The sequence below is a fragment of the Photinus pyralis genome, unplaced genomic scaffold (genome assembly GCF_008802855.1).
Source record: "Photinus pyralis isolate 1611_PpyrPB1 unplaced genomic scaffold, Ppyr1.3 Ppyr1.4_LG1, whole genome shotgun sequence".
Lineage (NCBI taxonomy): Eukaryota > Metazoa > Arthropoda > Insecta > Coleoptera > Lampyridae > Photinus > Photinus pyralis.
Genome location: NW_022170249.1, coordinates 26,288,280 through 26,307,006, shown reverse-complemented (window position 1 = coordinate 26,307,006; position 18,727 = coordinate 26,288,280). Strand labels below are relative to the sequence as shown.

The 18,727-nt window shown below is 37.6% G+C and overlaps 2 protein-coding genes across 3 annotated transcripts; both read right to left on the bottom strand.

The window, feature by feature from the left end:
- Window positions 1-6,837: 6,837 nt before the first annotated feature.
- On the bottom strand, window positions 6,838-13,912 carry LOC116159036 (nostrin-like). Its single transcript, XM_031471930.1, has 10 exons — window positions 13,818-13,912; window positions 12,610-12,966; window positions 8,531-8,609; window positions 8,394-8,482; window positions 8,208-8,343; window positions 7,998-8,162; window positions 7,798-7,950; window positions 7,592-7,744; window positions 7,377-7,539; window positions 6,838-7,327 (listed from the first exon to the last, which is right to left on the bottom strand). The coding sequence occupies exons 1-10, from the start codon at window positions 13,910-13,912 to the stop codon at window positions 7,098-7,100; spliced, it is 1,620 nt and encodes a 539-aa protein (XP_031327790.1). The 3' UTR covers window positions 6,838-7,097.
- A 2,060-nt stretch (window positions 13,913-15,972) lies between these two features.
- On the bottom strand, window positions 15,973-18,727 carry LOC116160075. Of its 2 annotated transcripts, none has more exons than XM_031473209.1 (2): window positions 18,498-18,727; window positions 15,973-18,234 (listed from the first exon to the last, which is right to left on the bottom strand). In XM_031473209.1, exon 2 carries the CDS (start codon window positions 18,231-18,233, stop codon window positions 17,220-17,222), a length of 1,014 nt encoding a protein of 337 aa, XP_031329069.1. In that variant the 5' UTR covers window position 18,234; window positions 18,498-18,727; the 3' UTR covers window positions 15,973-17,219. Both variants share the same exon structure in this region, with proteins under 2 accessions (XP_031329069.1, XP_031329070.1).

Here is an 18,727-nt window from a genome sequence, read left to right as displayed (position 1 = left end):
TGTTATTAAGAAACACCATGTATATTTTTGACATTTATCGATCACACAAATTCTGACCAGATACTAAATGTTGAGTCGGCGCTCTTCCAAAGCCTGTGCCAACTATTGGGCATTCGCAAGATCCCCACAGTCAGTGTTTAGCCGGGGCCGGGTGAAGTTTGGTACAAGACCCGGCCACAAAGAAAGCGTGAGGAACAAATACATGGAACAGTGATAGTGCACATATAAATCGGTTGGCTCCATACACTGGACAGAACGAACCCGGGGAACAGGAAGCAGCGAATTTGATCCACACGAAACCAATACAGCCCACTTTCGCGGAAATTATGGCACATTACTCTGAATAATCTAATGATTTTTTGAAGCACCAGCGTCGTACGCTTTGGCTTACTATATAGCCAAGATGTCCAGCGGTGTTGCCGTAATGCCGTAGAATTGAAGTACCGATTTTGGTGCCTAAGAGAAATCTACGTGCACCGTCCCGAGGAGCTAAGATAAAGTGTATTTCCTACAGGAACAGGAACGATTTCTTTTTTATCTAGTAACAAAAGACCAGTCTACAAACATTTTTGGAATATAATTACAGTATTTAAAACGGCGACTACAAATTCATGGCGTTCAAAAAACTGGCAATTCCAAAGATTGGATGTGGCCTTGATAAGTTGGACTGGCGCATTGTGCGCAAATATGCTGGAGGTGGTATTCCAGTGCACCGCAATGGAAATAATGGTCCCTCGCTTTAACCCCAGAAAACCTCCGCAACCGATTCGTAAGACGCTGGATCGCTTTTATTCTAATGAATGGAAGATGCACGGCAGATGTGACGTAATCATTCCTAGACATATGACTTGTTGGTTCGAGAACATTCTGAAGCGACCTTGAACACCCTAGAACATTCTAAGAACATTCTAGAAAGAATGTTGTTTGCTATACAAGCAAATCGAATTGTGTTTCGAGTTCAGTTCCAACATCGACGCGCCTGAGTTATGTTTAAATAGTGAGTGATAAATAATAATTACTGTTATAAATTAGCCCATTTTCAGACTGTGATAAATTTATTGTTAATTATTTGTAAATAAATAAACGACGTAATTAAATTTACGTTACAATATGTATACAGTGTGCCCAAATCAGCTTACTTTGATTTTTTTCATCAACATGAGACAACAATTTTAAAATCAGTAAATCGTGTAAAAAACAATCACATCTTAGGGCGGATTTATGGAATTTTGTTGTTCGTCATGTCAGCTGACCTCTCAATTCCCTCAAGGTTAGCAGTTATTTGGTGTTAAAAAACACTTAAGGAATTGTATAAATTTGTGTTGGGAAATTACTTAACAGTTAAGATCTATGCATAATGGATTAGAAATAAAGAATTAAGTATTACTTAATCATAAAGAAGTTGCATAAACCCGCCCTTGGACATATCAGCTTGACAGATATGGTAGACTTTCAATTTTCATACAAATCAGCCTACTTTGATTTTTGTTACAAACGAGTTGAAGAGTATTGGATGCTGACGAAAAAAATATCAAAGCATGCTGATTTGTATGGAAATTGAAAGTCTTCCATAACAACTTTTGTAAATACATTTTTGTTAATCTGTTAAAATAAAGACAGTTTACTTATTCTGACTAATTTTTAGAATTCGGCAAAAAACACCCTTCATATTAATTGATTTGGGTCATTTTTTCAATATCTTAGTTTGAGAGTAAGCAGGAACGATCCTCAGAACATGAAGACCCAACTCTAAACATATGTATCATACACACTTTATGTGCACTCAATCCGTGGACACACTGTATACCTATGTCTATACTTGCACAAAGTACTTGTATCCAGACGCCTCATACGGATGGGATAGACTGTTATGATTCTTTTTAAAGGTCTGAATATTCAAAGCATTATACAGGAGAGACGAAACACGAAAAATTGTCCAATGAAATGAATACTTTGTTTGAAAAATTATTATTTTCTACTAAATTAAACTCTCGAAGAAAATTATCCAGCATAATAGAGCGATAAAATTATCTTGGTAGCAAAATAACGTATACTAACTGTTAATATTGGAAATTTAAGGCAAAAGTCTCAAAAAAAACAGCAACGACCTTTCATAGTTATTTATATAATTAAATGCACGAAACTCCCTTCGATTTCTGCAATTATAACATGTGGGAGTATCCACTTCTGTAAGTGACAAACTATTCTTTCCTTGTGATTTGGGGGCCTCGTGTCCGGCACACGGATGCGCCACGTGCATATAGCGAGAGGCCCCACTTACATGTGTCAAACATGGTTTGTAACCACCCTGTACTTCGTTTCGGAAAAAAAGAGACCGGACCCTAACCGGCAGCGCTCAATTGTTTGGAAAGATAAGCCAACAGGATTTGTTTGCGGTAAGCTTCATGAATTTATTTTGGTTTTGTTGTGGACTTTGAATTATTTATTTGTTGGTTTGTTTGAAGTGTGCGATCTTAATTTTAAGCGCGGGTTATGTAATTATTTGGCGATGGGGTGGTTTTGGATTAAAATTTCAATCCGTTTGAATTGATTTAATAAACTCTCTTCCTCTCACTGCAAATTTACGTATTTTTCCATGCGACTTTACTTTCAAATTGCTGTGTTAACTGCTTGCGATTTATAAACCACACACAAATCATCAAATCTGTTATGTTCAAGAAGCGTGAAATTTGTCTTTCCACCGGCTCTTGACACTTCAAACAATCAATTCAAAGCTCCACCCTACGAGGGTCGTAATAGCTGTTATTATGTATTCGCGTAGCAGTCGTTATCGGATGAGATATTTTTATCTACACGTACTGTTCAAATTACTAATCAAGATCGTTATTTTCAAACCAAGACGCTTAAAACCTCGCTTAAAACAAAATGCGCGCCTTAAAATGATGCCAATACGGCAAAAATGTTGCAGAAATAAATCACGAATCGGCATTAACAGTTTACATAATAACCCCTAATTGATAGGCCACGTTCCTCTAAGTACCGGCAATATGTTTAGGGCATTGTCTCGGTGGTTATCGTGACCCTGCTCAAAAAATATTATAGCCCTAGTTTAAACTGGGGTGCATCCTGGGAATTGTCGAAATGCTATTACGATTTGTACGTTTGTTTACGGACGCACTAAAGTGTATCTGATTAATTTCATGGGATATGTTAATACTACACTAGATACCTACTTGACTATTTATCTATTTTTTTAGATACGTCTTTCTTGCATGCAATTACTTATATTTATTATACATATTTAGGTATAGGTACAAAACAATTATTTACCTACAACTAGTAGACCGCTGTTAGACATTCCCTCTATAAAATTGCTTACTAAACACCACCCCGGCAATTAGCAAGATAGGTACGTTTAAATGAAAAACAGGAAAGTGTACGTATATTATTATAAAGAGTGATCTAAAAAGATTGAAGAAAGAATTTCCCGAAAAACAAGTAAGGTTCGTAATAGCACAGATTTAGTATCTGATGATCATTCCTCTACTTATACCACAGATTTAAATCTGTGCCTATACTTAATTACGGTGGCGTATCTGACTTATTTATACTTAATTTACAAATTTACAAGTACATATTGCAATGATTAATGAATTGATTTAAAAGTTGTCTGCACTGTGATCTGTAGGTGCAGTTCCCCTAGGGCCTAGTGACTGCTTCTCGAAGTTTATCATGTGTGTGGAGACTATTCTGGAAGATGTTCTTTTTTAACGTTATAGAAAACAAAAAAAAATTGAATGGAGTTAAATCCGGAGAACGAGGAGGCCCTAAACCTTGTGCTGATGAAGCGATTATGATTTATGGTAAAATTGATTCAAATATCGACCTGTGGCATTTGCAGTGTGTGCGGCAAGCTTTACCCTGTTGAAAATATCGTTGCCTCAATTCGTCAACGTGATGATGATTGAACAATGTATTTGATACTGCTATAGTTGCGGAAATGGGATCAATAATGCGTCTTCGAAATTGAAAGAATCTACTTTTGCGTTTTTCTTTTTTAAATAAAAGAAGATGGGCCTTTTCTATCAAATGTACCTATGCAATAAAAAGGAATAATCAATCAAAAAGCGTCATCTTTTGTAAATAGCTCCATTGTAGGTATACAGTGAGATTTTTTTTAATGCGAACATAGGAGCTTGCATGCAATGTAATTTCCCTATGTTCGATTTTAAAAAAAACACACCAATCTATGAGGTGTGCGCGGTACACATTCCCAAAACGCGCAACTTGTGTGACTATGAACCGCAACTCATAGTCTTTATGATGAAGAGCACTCGGTAAGAGCTTTTTAAATAAGCCATGTGAAGCCATAGCAACTTTAGGATACATTTTTTTTAACTTACGATAACTTGACTTCACATGGCACGCGCTGACATCACAAATTCATTGTGAACCAACCTTCAATTATTTGTAGGTCATGTGCACCTGGTATTCTACTAATTTGATTTATTCAATACATAAATGAAGAAAATAAGAAAATAAATACCGAAAACAATTACAATAAATGTTCGAAGTGTCCTCCTTGACATTCTAAGCAATAACCTAACCGATTTCCTAATTAAATTGAACCGCGGTATTTTTAAAAATGTGACAGCTGTCATTTGTATCTACTACTCATTTGAACTACTCAATAGATTGATGTGTTTTTTTTAATCGAACATAGGGAAATTACATTGCATACAAACTCCTATGTTCGCATTTAAAAAAATTCACTGTATGTTATACAATGGTAGCGTGTAAGGTAACAACGTGGACATTATTTTATTTATAGAGCGTGCGGTGCCTTAAAATTAACTACATTGGCGATTGCTTTGCTAGATGTCACTATCTAGCAATAACAAAGTACACTGACTTTATAGATAGACAGTGGCGACAATAGGACAATTCAAATTAGAAGAAGATTTTCCATGTAAACATGATCGCATAGTACAATATTATATGCAGTGAATTTTTTTTTAATGCGAACATAGGAGTTTGCATGCAATGTAATTTCCCTATGTTCGATTTTAAAAAAAACACATCAATCTATTGAGTAGTTCAAATGAGTAGTAGATACAATTGACAGCTGTCATATTTTTAAAAATACCGCCGTCTAATTTAGTTACGAAATCGGTTAGGTTTGCTTAGAATGTCAAGGAGGACACTTCGAACATTTATTGTAATTGTTATTTGTCGTTATTTATTTTCTTATTTTCTCCATTTATGTATTGAATAGATCAAATTAGTAGAATACCAGGTGCACATGACCTACAAATAATTGAAGGTTGGTTCACAATGAATTGTGATGTCAGCGCGTGCCATGTGAAGTCAAGTTTTCGTAAGTTTAATAAAAATGTATCCTAAAGTTGCTATGGCCTGGCATGGCTTATTTAAAAAAATCTTACCGAGTGCTCTTCATCATAACGACTATGAGTTGCTGTTCATAGTCACACATGTTGCGCGATTAGGGAATGTGAACCGCGCACATCTCATAGATTGATGTGTTTTTTTAAAAATCGAACATAGGGAAATTACATTGCATGCAAACTCCTATGTTCGCATTAAAAAAAAACTCACTGTATATTACTCTCGCCAGGAAAGATTGCCGGTCACAGTACACCTTATGTTGACATACAAATGTTGACAGCTGGGATCTTCAGAAAAACATAGATTGTAGACCGGGATGAAGTCTTCTGTGACCGGTAATCTTTTTATTTATTTATTTTTATTTATTATTTATTTTTATTTATTTATTTATTTTTATGGCTATGGCAGGAGATTGAGAGAGTACGCTCAAACGTCATGATTTAGATTAAATTTTAACATTATGGATCTCGGAGCTCCAAAGTGTATTCTTCGGTTTCCGTGTAACTCTTATAATCATTCCAGTTTCATATCTTTTCTTCGTGTTTTTTTAAAAGGGTATTTTAGAGTTTAGAGTATTGCTGTTTCGGGCGCTATTTAGATGCCCTCGCAGTATATTTCCTCCAGGGCCCTCTCTTTGCCCTTTTTATGGATTTATGGTAGGCTATAAGTGAACTAAATATGTATCCCACCCACCTGCTGTTCTTTTTGCTATATTAAAAAGCCTCTTAGTCTTCCACCGTATTCTAGTGAATCCTTCATGCCACCATGGCACTTTTTATGAGGTTTTTGTCTTCAGCGGATATCTGTTCTATTATGACCGTTCCGGGGTCATTGTCTACACTTTTCTTCACATGACTTGCCTCTCAAGGTGGTTTCCAAGTTTTTCCATCTAAAAGTTAAAATGTGGACGATGTTCACAGACCTCCCCCAGTTTGTCCCAGGGAATCTGGTCCATAAGGGCTACTAACTGTTGCTCTTCAGGGTCCTCTTTGTGACCCACTACTCTTCACTCCCTTGTGGTAATACCCTGGTTACAGGTTTAAGTAGCTTTGTAACTTCGAGAAACCGAAACCGCGCCCAATGTGTTTGCCTGTATGAGTGCCACCTTTGACTTTTTTAGTCGTTGAGCTCCTGATAACTTTGACTCAGAAGGTCGTTCTTTTCCAGAGCACGCAGGGGTTTCGAGGTGTCTCATAAGACGTTTCAGTCACGCCTGATTCTACAGTTCACCACGTGACGCTGCAACGCATCTTCCTACTGCACGATGCGTAAGAAAGAGGCCGGTCCATGCTCGGGTGCCAAGTTGTAAGTCCAATGCTAAAGTTTTTGCTGTTACTACCATTAAATTGATTGACATCTCAGATTAATGAATCTTTTTCGTATTTCGCCAGTCATTGATGCATTATCATCATCGTGTCACTGCATGAATCTGTAATGACCCAAGAAGAGAATAATTACACCAAAGTGTTATACATTTTTAAATGGAAGAAAATTTATTAATAGGTACAACAGAATTAGATTAATGCAACTACTGATGTTTCATATAATGAAAATAACATTGCAAAAATCTCACATATTTTTACAGTTTTACGGCCTAGGTATTTAATTATTGTTTTTACATCGCATACTTCACTAGAAAATAATTTATATAAATGCAATTATAAAACTTAACCGTTTGGTATTTCACTATAATAGCACACCAATACAAAACAATTCCTGAGAACAACCTATTATGCTTGTAAACTTTCAACGTACGTTGCTGGAAAAATACCCACAGAACCCTTGCACTCTCCCAACCACCAACCGTCCTCTTGTTTTCTGTAAACGGATAGAACATCTCCCGGATGTAGTGCCAATTCATCAGGAAGATTCGGCGTGTAGGTGTAGAGAGCTTTGCACTGAGCTATCGGTTGCACCGGATTTTCTTCAGTTGCAGAACTACCTTGCGATGAAAACTCATCTGGGAATACAGTAGGGTTAGAATATTCACAATCAAGGCGATTTCGTACCAAAATCGGAATCCGGCTGATTAGAGTTACCATCCGCTGCGCCACGATCTGTCCAGTCCGGTTCAAGGTAGTCAATCTCGTTGATATGGCCGGATTTAATAGATTTTTCGCTGACTGGGCTCTTTTCGGGTTCTACAAATTCTTCGCGCAACCAATCAGGTACCTATAAAACCAAGCAATACCAGACAAATTCACAAACAACATTGAAAGGTAACCTTTAAAACACTTTGCTGCAATCCTGCTTTATCTCTGGTAACTGTAATGTGAGGGGCTAGTGGGTGACCCGTTTTTGGTTTACTATCTAATTCGGCTAAAGCGTTTTGTACTTTGTATCTTGCACCTTCCAGGTAGGTTAACATTGACTTCATCTGTGAAATATTGAATTACCAGGTCGAATTGCTGCGAATATCTCGATACTTACGTGGTATAATTTTTCAGAAACGTTCTGTTGTGAATCTTCCGCTCCGAAATTTGGCGTTTGTTTGATAGCCTTTGATAAGTTTTCCAGGCCATTTTTCGACTTCCTTTCTCGCTCAATGTCCTGCCTAATAAGCTGGAGGAGTTTCACTAATGCCTAGGACAAGAAAATTAGCGATGGGACAGCTAAACGTTACCACCAACCTGTTTTCTCCTGTCTCTGTTCATGGCCAAGGTAATGTGTTCACAGTAAAAGTCGGGAAGCAGTTGCTCTGCGGTTTGTTGCGAGGAGTTGCGAAGATTCACAAATGTTGACAAATCCTTGGAGGGATCTGCTTGCGCAACTGGACCCGATAACCTTTCGGTTGCCTGTGAAGTAATGATTAGTAGAGCTCTAGATTGCTCAGATTATACCTCAACAAGACGAGGTCCCAATTGATTGCTGTGGTGTAAATACGAATTTAAAACAGATTTTAAATTATTCAGTCTTTCTTCTTCTAGTACTTGAAATGTATTCGAACCCCTCAATATGTCAGATTCCCACTCTAGTCTGAAAGAGGCAAATTTAAATTGTCGATCTGTGCATGTGACGGGGTTTACCTTGCGCGTTCGGCTCTGACGCATAACGTATAATATTCAATGTCGGCCTTTTTTACTGCATCTTCTGCCTTACGCCTCTTACCTTCCAACTGAATGAAAAAATGATTATTGACTGCGCGTTTTGCCCTTCAACTTACCTTTGCGTTTTCTTTTTCCGATAACACTTTCTGGTTGTGCATATGAGCCAATTGAATCAAACTAGTCGTTTTTGATAATCTGAAATCAAAAACGGATATGTTAAAATAGGACGTATGTCTTGAATTGATTACTGGATTAAAAACACCTTCAGATCCCTTTTGGGAAAATCGCTTTCAAGTTTCTTGATGATCAGATCAGAGTGTAGGTAGCTGGATCATTTATTGAAAAGGTTGTCGATTTATCTCGATTTAGTAAAAATTAAGTTTAAAGGTAATCATTTTCAAAACCGAGGAGAGATAAGAAACCAGAGTTATGTATTAGGGTCTGGAGATTAGATAGCAGTAGCTTTAGTTTCTAATAAAGAGAAACTATACTTTCCCAAACGAGTTAAAATAAATCAATTTCTGAGCTTCGTAATCCAAAAGGAATAAAAAGAAGGAACAAAAAAGCATCTGGCCCTGAAGGAACTTTAGAATGTGAATGATTGAGACGATGTTGGTATCTCCATTTTATTTGTTTTTATTAGACAAACCGACCCTAACATTTCGATAAAATTGCCCCACAAATAATGAAGTTGTCTATAGCGCACGAGTACATATGAGGGAGAACCTAGCTCAGTTCAAGGTCGCTCGCCATCTGGTGGTGACTTTGAAAAGTAGGTCAAGGTGAAGTTCGAAGGTCATCAAAGTTCAATGACCGCATTTTTTTCATTATTTCATTTTCAAGATCAATGATCCCATTTTTTGTGATGTCACTTCATTTTCAAGGTTGTCCAAGCTCAATGATCTCCATATCTTTGTAATCATATTCTACTTTCAAGGTCATCAGAGGGCAATGCGTGTTGCAACAGTTCCTAATTATTCCCAGAAAAGAAACTATTTCCCTAAATGATTTTCTTCCACTCAATTTACGCGGATGAGCACCATTATTTTGATAGAATTGATACACCCTTGATATAAACCTATCTATACTTTTCGCACAACCGGTCATCACTTAGAGGTTCCTCTGAACCCGCAATTAGAACATAGTTTTGATTTTTCTCTGCAACAATTGAAAGAATTGACAAAATTTGTAATTCATTGTAACTCATTCAGTTTTGAAGGTACCAAGATTTAATTTTTGTATTCGACCATGTGCTTTTGTCAATGCAACTATTAAAGAGTTTTCGGCTAAGAGAGCATGGGAAACTGGAGAAAGCGACTTTAAACAAGGTATTAAACCGAATCCTAGCCCAAAGGTGAACGCGAATCCAAACGTGAGCGCGAATCGGATCCAGATGTTACACACACCAATTGAACCTTCACGTTTGGGCTCGCGTTTACATTTAGGCTTGCGTTCACGTTTGTTTTGAGTGGCGTTTAGGTTCGGTATCGATTTGCGTTTCGGCATAATTCTACAAACAACTATACGCGTGTAATGATGGCTGCGATGGTTTACACTTCATGAAACACTTGTAAATACGTTGGGATAGGAAGGTGACGGTATTATATACTGTAACGTTATTTATAAATTCGGGTTCGATTTATATCAATATTTATTAAACAAAACTAAAACACTATAAAAACCGTACAATTTATATCGATTATTTATATCACACACTTCGTAATTTATATTTCCGCGCTCGATCTCGTTCGGTAGTAAAAACTGCCGCGATGTTCGGTCCGCAACCATTTATACACGCAAGCAATGTAAGTCCAGGAACATTCGCGTACAGTCTCGAATATTCCTACACAAATCCCACTATCGCGCGCGTAGAAAATTTCAGAGCGCCAAAGGTGACGTCATGTCTGGAGCGTTTCCGTTACAATACTGATCGGATCCCTTTCGAAAACGACCATCATCAAGACTTGCTTTCTTTACGATTAAGAACTAAGAAACCGAACATTCCTGCTTTTCACAAGCGATATTCTGAAATATAAAAACCGAATTCGGTCGTGCCATAATAAATGCATTGTCCGTAAAAGTAAAATATACTATTTCATGGAATTTTGCGAACAGCCAGCTACAAATGTTAACAATTTTGGCAATTTTTCGGGTATCAAATTACAAACGGTGACGTTTTTTTGTGTATCAAATTACAAATTTTGTCATTTTTTGGGTATCAAATTACAAATTATTGCAATTTTCGGGTATCAAAAGTCTTTGATTGTTGGAAAAATTACAACTCGATACCTTCAAAGCTGAATATTATGTGGGTTGAATATCGAAGCCGAAATCTGGCCCGTGCAAACCAATAAAAATATTTCTTGAAACGCGCTAAATAGATGCTATAGACGGAGTATTTGCACATTATTTTTTTGTTATAATAAACGGTCATTTGTCCCAAATGAGAGGGGAGGAAATGTTTAGGTGTGAACGACCGAAGCGACGTAAGAGTTTCACCCTGACCCACTTTGCAAGGTCATCTCCAGGAGGCGAGTACCCTTTAAACTTCACCTTGAGCTACAAAAATCGGACCTCTGATACTCCTGAAAAAGAAATATGGTAGAACTTTGAAAATGAAATGACACCACAAAAATGACTATTGACCTCTGATAACCTTTAAAATGCGTCACGTACGATACTTCCGTACCTACTGATCATTTGTGGAGTTCTTCGAATTCGGTTATTTACAGCTCTTCGATTTTGGACTGACGAACGGCTTTAATTGCAGGTTCATTAACTCTAGGGCAATCAAGAACCACACGCGAATTGAACGAACTAATAGCTTCACGTTTAATGCTATAAAATCTATTGTTTCGGACCAAAGACTTTCCGCTCTGATGGTCCAAAACCGAATGCCTTACCCCCATCTCTCCTGGACCCGTCCATACTCTTTTTTAATTATCTAACACGCCTACAAAATGCCGCTAATAGGTTAAATGGGCCATCAGTAACCAATAAATTGTATCTACTTAACCCAATCAAGTGCGAATAAAGGCCATCTATTAAAACCAACCAGATTTCGAGATCGCTTACTCCGCGACTCTCACGATGCTGCATAAGGGTACGAACAGAGTGGAGGCAAGTTTCTCGCTTGCCGGTTACCAGCGACGACTCGCGCTTCTCGCTTTGGAAATCATATAATGTTTTCGAATTAGCGTGTACGGAGTGAAAGCAGGTTAAAACTTGTCGGCGCCGGTCGCCTGCGTCCACGCTTTTGTCGGAATAAAAATTTAGTTTCTGCCGTTTCTCCCGCGAGTTTCGGATAAAGAAGCTCTTATAAGGACAGTGTTTGAGAAAACCTCTATAAGCGATAATCGAACCCACAACCTTCCGAATAGCGGTCGGGAACGCAACCACTGCGGCACCGGCTTCGCTTTTTCTCGCTTTTATTGTGTGCAGTAGTCACAGCTCCTATCGGCGCGAGATACCGAAAAGCGAGAAACCTGCTTCCACTCTGTTTGTACACTAACATCACTGTGAGTCATTCTGATTCAGCTGTTTCGGTGACGTAAAAACATTAAGTTTGTTTTATCGCCCGTCAGACTGTCGCCAGTAACTTTTCCCTAGAGGTTAACCGGCTGATGACGGTGTCGGTATACTAGTATACTTATAGAATGAAAAAATGATTTTGCTATACCTGTCTCCTACATTCAATTGAAATTTTATATTTCCTAATTAAGTTCTATCACCCATAACATCCAGAAAAAAGGGGAAATAACCATACCGTTTCTCAAAACAAGTTTATTTAGATTAACAAAGCAAGTAGATAAAGAAACTTCAACCATTGATCATTCCATTGTGCTAGGCCGAAATGGATACGAGTTTGATGACGTGTGCTAACTTGATTGCATTAGGTAGTTTCAGTACCTACACAATGATTTTAAATTTAAAATATTCCCTTCATGGTCATTGTCCACTTTGTTTAAAATGGGTAATGATACCGTGTACCTTGAAGCATGAAGTGGAACGTGAAATATATTAATCAATCACATACGTTTAATCATCAGAACGAAGAACCAACTATTGTATTCAGTTTGGATTCACATTAACATTAGACATTATTCTGGTTACCAATTACGGAACATATGTATGTATGTGCGCAGTGGATATTAACCCCAGATTTGGTGAACAAGAGCTGATGGATAACACTTACCTAACGTCTAGTAAAGCATCTTGTAATTTTTCATTATCTCGGGCACACGCGTGGCTGTGTTTTTTACTTTTCGCTTCCGCCGCCCTCCATTCCGAAAGAACTTTGGTCGATTTATCCACCCCAATTTCGGCTTGTTTGCGAATCTTGTGTTGATTTTCGGTTAGGGTTTTTAATGGACGAGTGGCGTCCTCGAGTAACGCCGTCCCTAAGACTCGATGAGCCTCCGCTCGAGTTTCCAGTTCGACCGCGATAGACCTCCATGTGTCGTTCAAACCTCCGACGCCCTCCCTGCAGGCCCGTGCCAATTTTCCGCTGAGCTTTGATAAACTTTTTGCATACTGTAGTTCGGCGTCAGATCTAGAAATAAAATAAATTCCATTTTAATTCATATTGTACGTCAAACAAAGTAGTATAAGATCATTGTATCAATCCAACACAGATAAGTAGTTAGAGAAAGCAAGGGATAAGCAAAATTGAAACCAATCGAACGATACAGGATACAAAATAAACAAGTCTAATTTCTAAATTTTTTAGAAATGTTGATGATTTAGATTTTAGATGATACGATACGAAACGTGGTCGTTATTTTAAGAGTACGAGTCGGACGCTATGTCGCAAAGATGATAATCTCATTACTCTTGTAGACGGTAGATCTTCTAGCGGTCGCGGACCACGGAAAAAATATAATTTTCGATAGATTGATCCAAGGCTGTAGTGAGACTTGTTTTGCCACATCTTGTAGGTCCCACAACAATCCCACATTGGGTAGAAAAGGAAAACAAATAACAATACTTTAAAACTAGTGAACGACAGAACTTTCAAAATCAAGTAAGTAATGAATGCGTAGGGAAAACTTAGTTTGTTAATAAAAATAGTGATCGTTGCGCATGCGAAAGGGAGACAAAGTATCGTGAGTAGACATATTTTAGGGGTTTTCAAAAGGTAAAACACTGCCATCTAAGTTCGTACAAATTAAACGAAATTCGGGAAAGTAAAAAGTGAACATTAAGGAATAATCGTTAAACATTTTTATAAGCAACTGGCTGAGAATCGAATGATATTACCTAAGACACAATAAAGATACAGTAGTTATTTGACCTCGTGAAATCAGGTTTCAAAACAGTTTCCAGATTTTGCCTCATTGTTTCCAGCTGCATTGTTAAAATTTTGCGTAGTAGAAATTGGGCATCATCATTGCATGGAATTACATCTTCGAGATTTGATTTTGAGATTTGTACAGTGTGTTCAGAAAAGGTACGTTGTTTCCATTTGAAGTTTCGACTTTGATGCTTTTGATTGCCATCTGGCAACATATTTTTTTTTAATTTGATGGAAAGGTAGACACAAATACAATAAAATTAAAATTTCACTTTCGCGCCCTTTATTGACAAGTCGCAGCAAAACAAAAGAACGAACCTCAGAATCTAAATACCAGACGTTTCCTCCCAACAACCAAGGTAAGTTATATATTACACGAAGACTACCAGCGTAGAAGATACGAAGACATGTGGTCGGAGGTGGAATAACGCAACAATGTTTTATACACGACGAAACAGTATATAAATACATTTTGCCTAAAACCTTTTCCCTTGCATAGACATAAATTAAACAATATTTAATCTACTATTCATATCATAGTCAAATTAAAACGTCACATGTGGATGTATCAGAGTTGTTTACATTGCACACTCATTTCAAATACACTTCAGTTTCAGTTATATGGAAGGTTTTATTATTTTCAAAACGTAAAGAACTTGAACGTAAACTCACAATATATTGCACACTGATCAGTCTGCAGATGGTTCGTCGTTTTATTTAAATTGAAATTTAAATTGTGTATGCCAGACGTCAAGACACAGACGGCAATAGGAATTCCTGACATTTTACGACAGTTATTATTCAGCACAAAGAGTTTTTGGAATTTATGTCGTCGTCGTCGGTTGTGAATCTGGTTGTGTTATACCGGTACCCCGTTTGGCGACAGTCAGTTCTCACCATATAATTTGTGATCGACCTGTATCGTTTTTGAAAGATCAATAAGCAACAATCAAAAAGTTAGTGTCTATTTTGAACAATAATAAAATCCAACACCTTGAAGACCACATAAGTGTTGTGTGCTATTGTTTTTCTAGTTTCGTCTGTGGGGTTTGATGAACATTGTTATATATTATTATTTGTTACTGAAGATTTAATATAGATAGTGTAATTTTGATTTAATGTGTTTGGCATTGTTCTAAAAATGTCGTCACGTGTTTATGAACCCAGTACGCGAGCAGTGGCGTAACTAGGTAGGTGCCAAAGGTACCGCGGCACCGCGCTCTGAATGGGAGAGGGCGCGCTGGAAGCGCTGAAGCACCGAGGGCACTAAGTCGGGATGGGCATCGCGGTGTACCGTATAGGCCAGCCATAAAAGACAAGAACGGCGGTTAAATTCTAATAGTTTGCTAAAGACGAATACAGGGTGCAGTGAAATATAATTAAAACTAAATTTACAGTCCTTTAGGATGAACGGAACATCCAAGGGATTTCAGCGCAATTTTGTGTGGCAGATCAGTACTTTTATTAGGCAGTTTTGACTCCACAATCAATAAGATCTTGTCAGGGGGCTACCACATTCCCTTTGTCGGTACCCACTTCTGACGCCCCCACAGACGGCGGAAGTATACAAAGTTTGAATCAAAACACTTGTACCACGCTATGGTAAGCGCCTCAATATGAATGGCGACTATGTTGAAAAATAGCCTAAGAGTGTAGCTTCCAAATGTACTTATATAATAAAAGTTGTTTCTTACATTGTCTTAATTTTTTATTTCAAAACTTTCTGGATGGCCCTTGTAGAACAAAGTTACAGCGGTAGGAAAAGGCTGCAGATTTAAGCTAATAATAATACTTTATTTGTGATATATACAATAGTCTGTATTAGTGTAGCATTTGCACCCTTATTCTAAAACGCAATCATTTCTACGACTTGTACCCTATGTCATAGCTAAATTTGACGCGAGAATTGAGAACATTATAAATGTATTTTTATTCTTCGTTATTCAAAGCATTTTTCTAAAATTTAAGTAGTGCAGTGCTTTTAAAATTTCGTGTAAGTTTCTCTCAAAAATGTACAGTGTTTTATTCATTAGAGCTCAATGGTAAGTGACAAGGTGGGCAAATATGGTAGGGCGCCAAAACCAGATCCGGCACCGCTTCGAAAAATACCTAGTTACGTCACTGTACGCGAGTTCTCCTAATTTGGGCAAACCGAGTGTTTTATTTGTAAACAATTATTTGTGAAAATAAATGTAATTAAATTTTCTTTGTAAATTTCATTCGAGTACATGGACAAGTAGGGGGAGAGGGGGGTGCATGTGGACAGCTTTTTTCAAAATTCAATATTTTTTTAATTTTCCATCAATTTTACATTTTCTTTACAGTAGTAACATCGGGCGGATATTGTGAAATGCATACTAAGTACATGAATGCTTAAAATATAAACAAAATGTGCATAATGCCTTTAAAGAAAAAAAAATGTGTTTGTCCACTTGTACCCCATTAGAGGGTGCATTTGGACAGTGGAAGGGGTCCATGTGGACACTTGTTACAAAATGAAAATCTAAGTAAGTTATGTCGAAATTTTCTGCAGAATATCTAAATTTAGAGTTAATTTACATTATACTTCGTGAGGTCTACACCGAATTTAAAGTAGTCAGAGGTTCTTGCTGTCCCTTTATGATTCACTGGCTTAGGTAACTTGAGCACAATATCGTCTCTTATAACAGTAGCTATGTCACTAATGACAGGAAAGTGAAAACTCCATCCAGGTAATTTGCGTCGTAGATATTTAACTTCACACTCCACACCACCTTCAAACAATTTTTGTACAAGGGCAACATAATATATAAAAGTCTTCTTTGTGGCAAATTTAACAAGCACAAAGTCATCCGTAGAAATCACATCGCTGTCCAAAATCGAATGTTCTTCCGCAAAATCGTTTCCGTCAAATCCCTCATCAGAAAAAGAGCCACCTTCTTCTGAAGAATCCTCTGCATCCATGTGCTCTTTATCTGGCGAACTTTCAAAAATAACCCGTTTCACATTTCGTTTCTTTTCCTTTGGAATTTGTCTTTCTTGTTCTTTGTTCTTAATAGCATCCATTTCTGGCGTACTTGTATATATACATGATTTGCCTGTCCTTCTTTGGACATTTCGTCTTGGCGCAGCTTTCGGGTATGGTCTGAGGACTTCAGGGGTCACAATTCCAGAGGGTCCTGGAGGTGTAGTATCACGTTCATCAAGAACAGATTTATTTTCTGGCCTAGTGGCATTTTGACCTGTAGTGCCTGTGTTGCTTAAATTACTATTTACAACTGAATCAGTTACTGGCCTATCAGAAACATATGAACTCTGAAAGTCTGCCTCGGTGAACACAAGTTCATTTAGTGGCCACAAACCAGTAGCTTCAAAAGCTTTTGTAATGTTCTTTGGGATGAAGCTTAGCAAGAATGGTTGCTTAGACAATTGTGGAATGTCATATATTGTAATTTGCTTCCCGGGATGTGTAGCCATGTGGTTATTGAAGGTGGATTTTAAAATTGCCTTAAAAGGCCCATAGACTCCAACATCTAGTGGTTGAAGCCTGTGGGAGCAATGCGGTGGGAACGCGGGACAACAATACCATTCTCTTTACAAAAACACAAAGCTGGCAGAGATATATGTGATTTGTGGTTATCGATGAGTAATAAAATGGGGTTTTCCTTCGACGGTGATAGATGGTGCACAATATGCTTCAGTACATTCATAAATAACTCTGCAGTCATCCAGCCGCTTTTATGAGCCAAACCAACAGCTCCAATAGGTCCGCCATTCACAAAGTGGTCTTTTGCATGGACCCTGGGAAATACATAAATTGGAGGTAGTGCATTTCCTGTTGCTGTTATAATTCCTACAAAGGTAACAAGCTGGCCACGTTCAGAAGATACTATCTGACCTACTTGTTTCTTGCCTTTCTCAGTGAGAACCTTTGGAGAGGGTAGGACAGTAGTTATGCCAGTTTCATCCAAATTTAGTATACGGTTTGGTTCAAATTTGAATTTTTCTAATACGCTCTTATAATTACAAAAAAATGCATTAACGTTTGCTGGATTGAAGGAAGTTGCACGAGCGAGGCTAGTGTTTTCAGGTTTTCTTAAAGAAATGTTTTTGTGTCTCTTTAAGAATGATTTCATCCAGTCAATCCCCGCCTGTTTTTCTACATTCCATTTATTGGGAAATTTTTTATTTAGTTTAAGGGCATACTCGTAAGCTAGTGTTCTTGTTTGACGCAAAGTCAAACCATAGTGAATTGATGAACTTTTAAGAAGATAACTATTCAACATATTTTCTTCTTCTGCTGAAAATACTTGATTGCTAGCATATTTTGACTTGCCTTGGTCTACAGTATCAGATTCTGCACCGGAATCTTCCGTTGTGTTCCGTTGCTTTTTGAAACGTTTGTGCAACATTGATTTCTTTAAGCCAAATTCCGATGCTGCTGTACGCAATGACATTCTGCCATTACTAATTTCTGTAAGGGCTCTTGCGACAATAGTTTCATCAATATCAGCTCTCGATGTTTTGTGCTTATAAGTCCTTACCATACTGTAAAAAAGAAAATTTGTGGGTATTGAAACATAGACTTTAGGACACGGTGTGGAGTAAATGTGGACTGTGGGGTAGATGTGGACAGTCCACATCTACCCCGTATCTGCATGTCCACATGTGCCCCGGTTACAATTTGTAGATGAAAAATTGTTTTAAACACAAGGGTGATTTTCACAGGTAAAATATTGTGGTAGTAATAACCCCTAGTTAAGGTTTGTAAACATAAGTTATTAGCAGTATTATACATACAATCTACTTACTTGATGATCACCGATTATATTCCTCTAATAAGTTTACTTTGTCACCATTCAAACGTGCTTTCAACCATAACACAAACACTATCAGCTGTTAAATGTTCAAACTTTATTCACACATTAGGTATAATCAGAGACATCTATGAGAATTTTTTCGAATTTATTCATGCCTTATAAAGCGCTGAATTCAAACTGCCCACATGCACCCCCTGTCCACATGTGCCCCCCTTTCCCCT

Bases quoted from the DNA above. Each gene is read 5' to 3' on its own strand.
- LOC116159036 (XM_031471930.1), bottom strand. From the start codon at position 13,912: ATGGCAATCAAAAGCATCAAAGTCGAAACTTCAAATGGAAACAACGTA. The intron at 8,610-12,609 runs GTAAGTGTTATC...TTTTGATTTCAG, and splicing joins GATGCTTTACTAGACGTTAG to ATTATCAAAAACGACTAGTT. The intron at 8,344-8,393 runs GTAAACCCCGTC...TGCCTCTTTCAG, and splicing joins GTCAGAGCCGAACGCGCAAG to ACTAGAGTGGGAATCTGACA.
- LOC116160075 (XM_031473209.1), bottom strand. From the start codon at position 18,233: ATGGTAAGGACTTATAAGCACAAAACATCGAGAGCTGATATTGATGAA.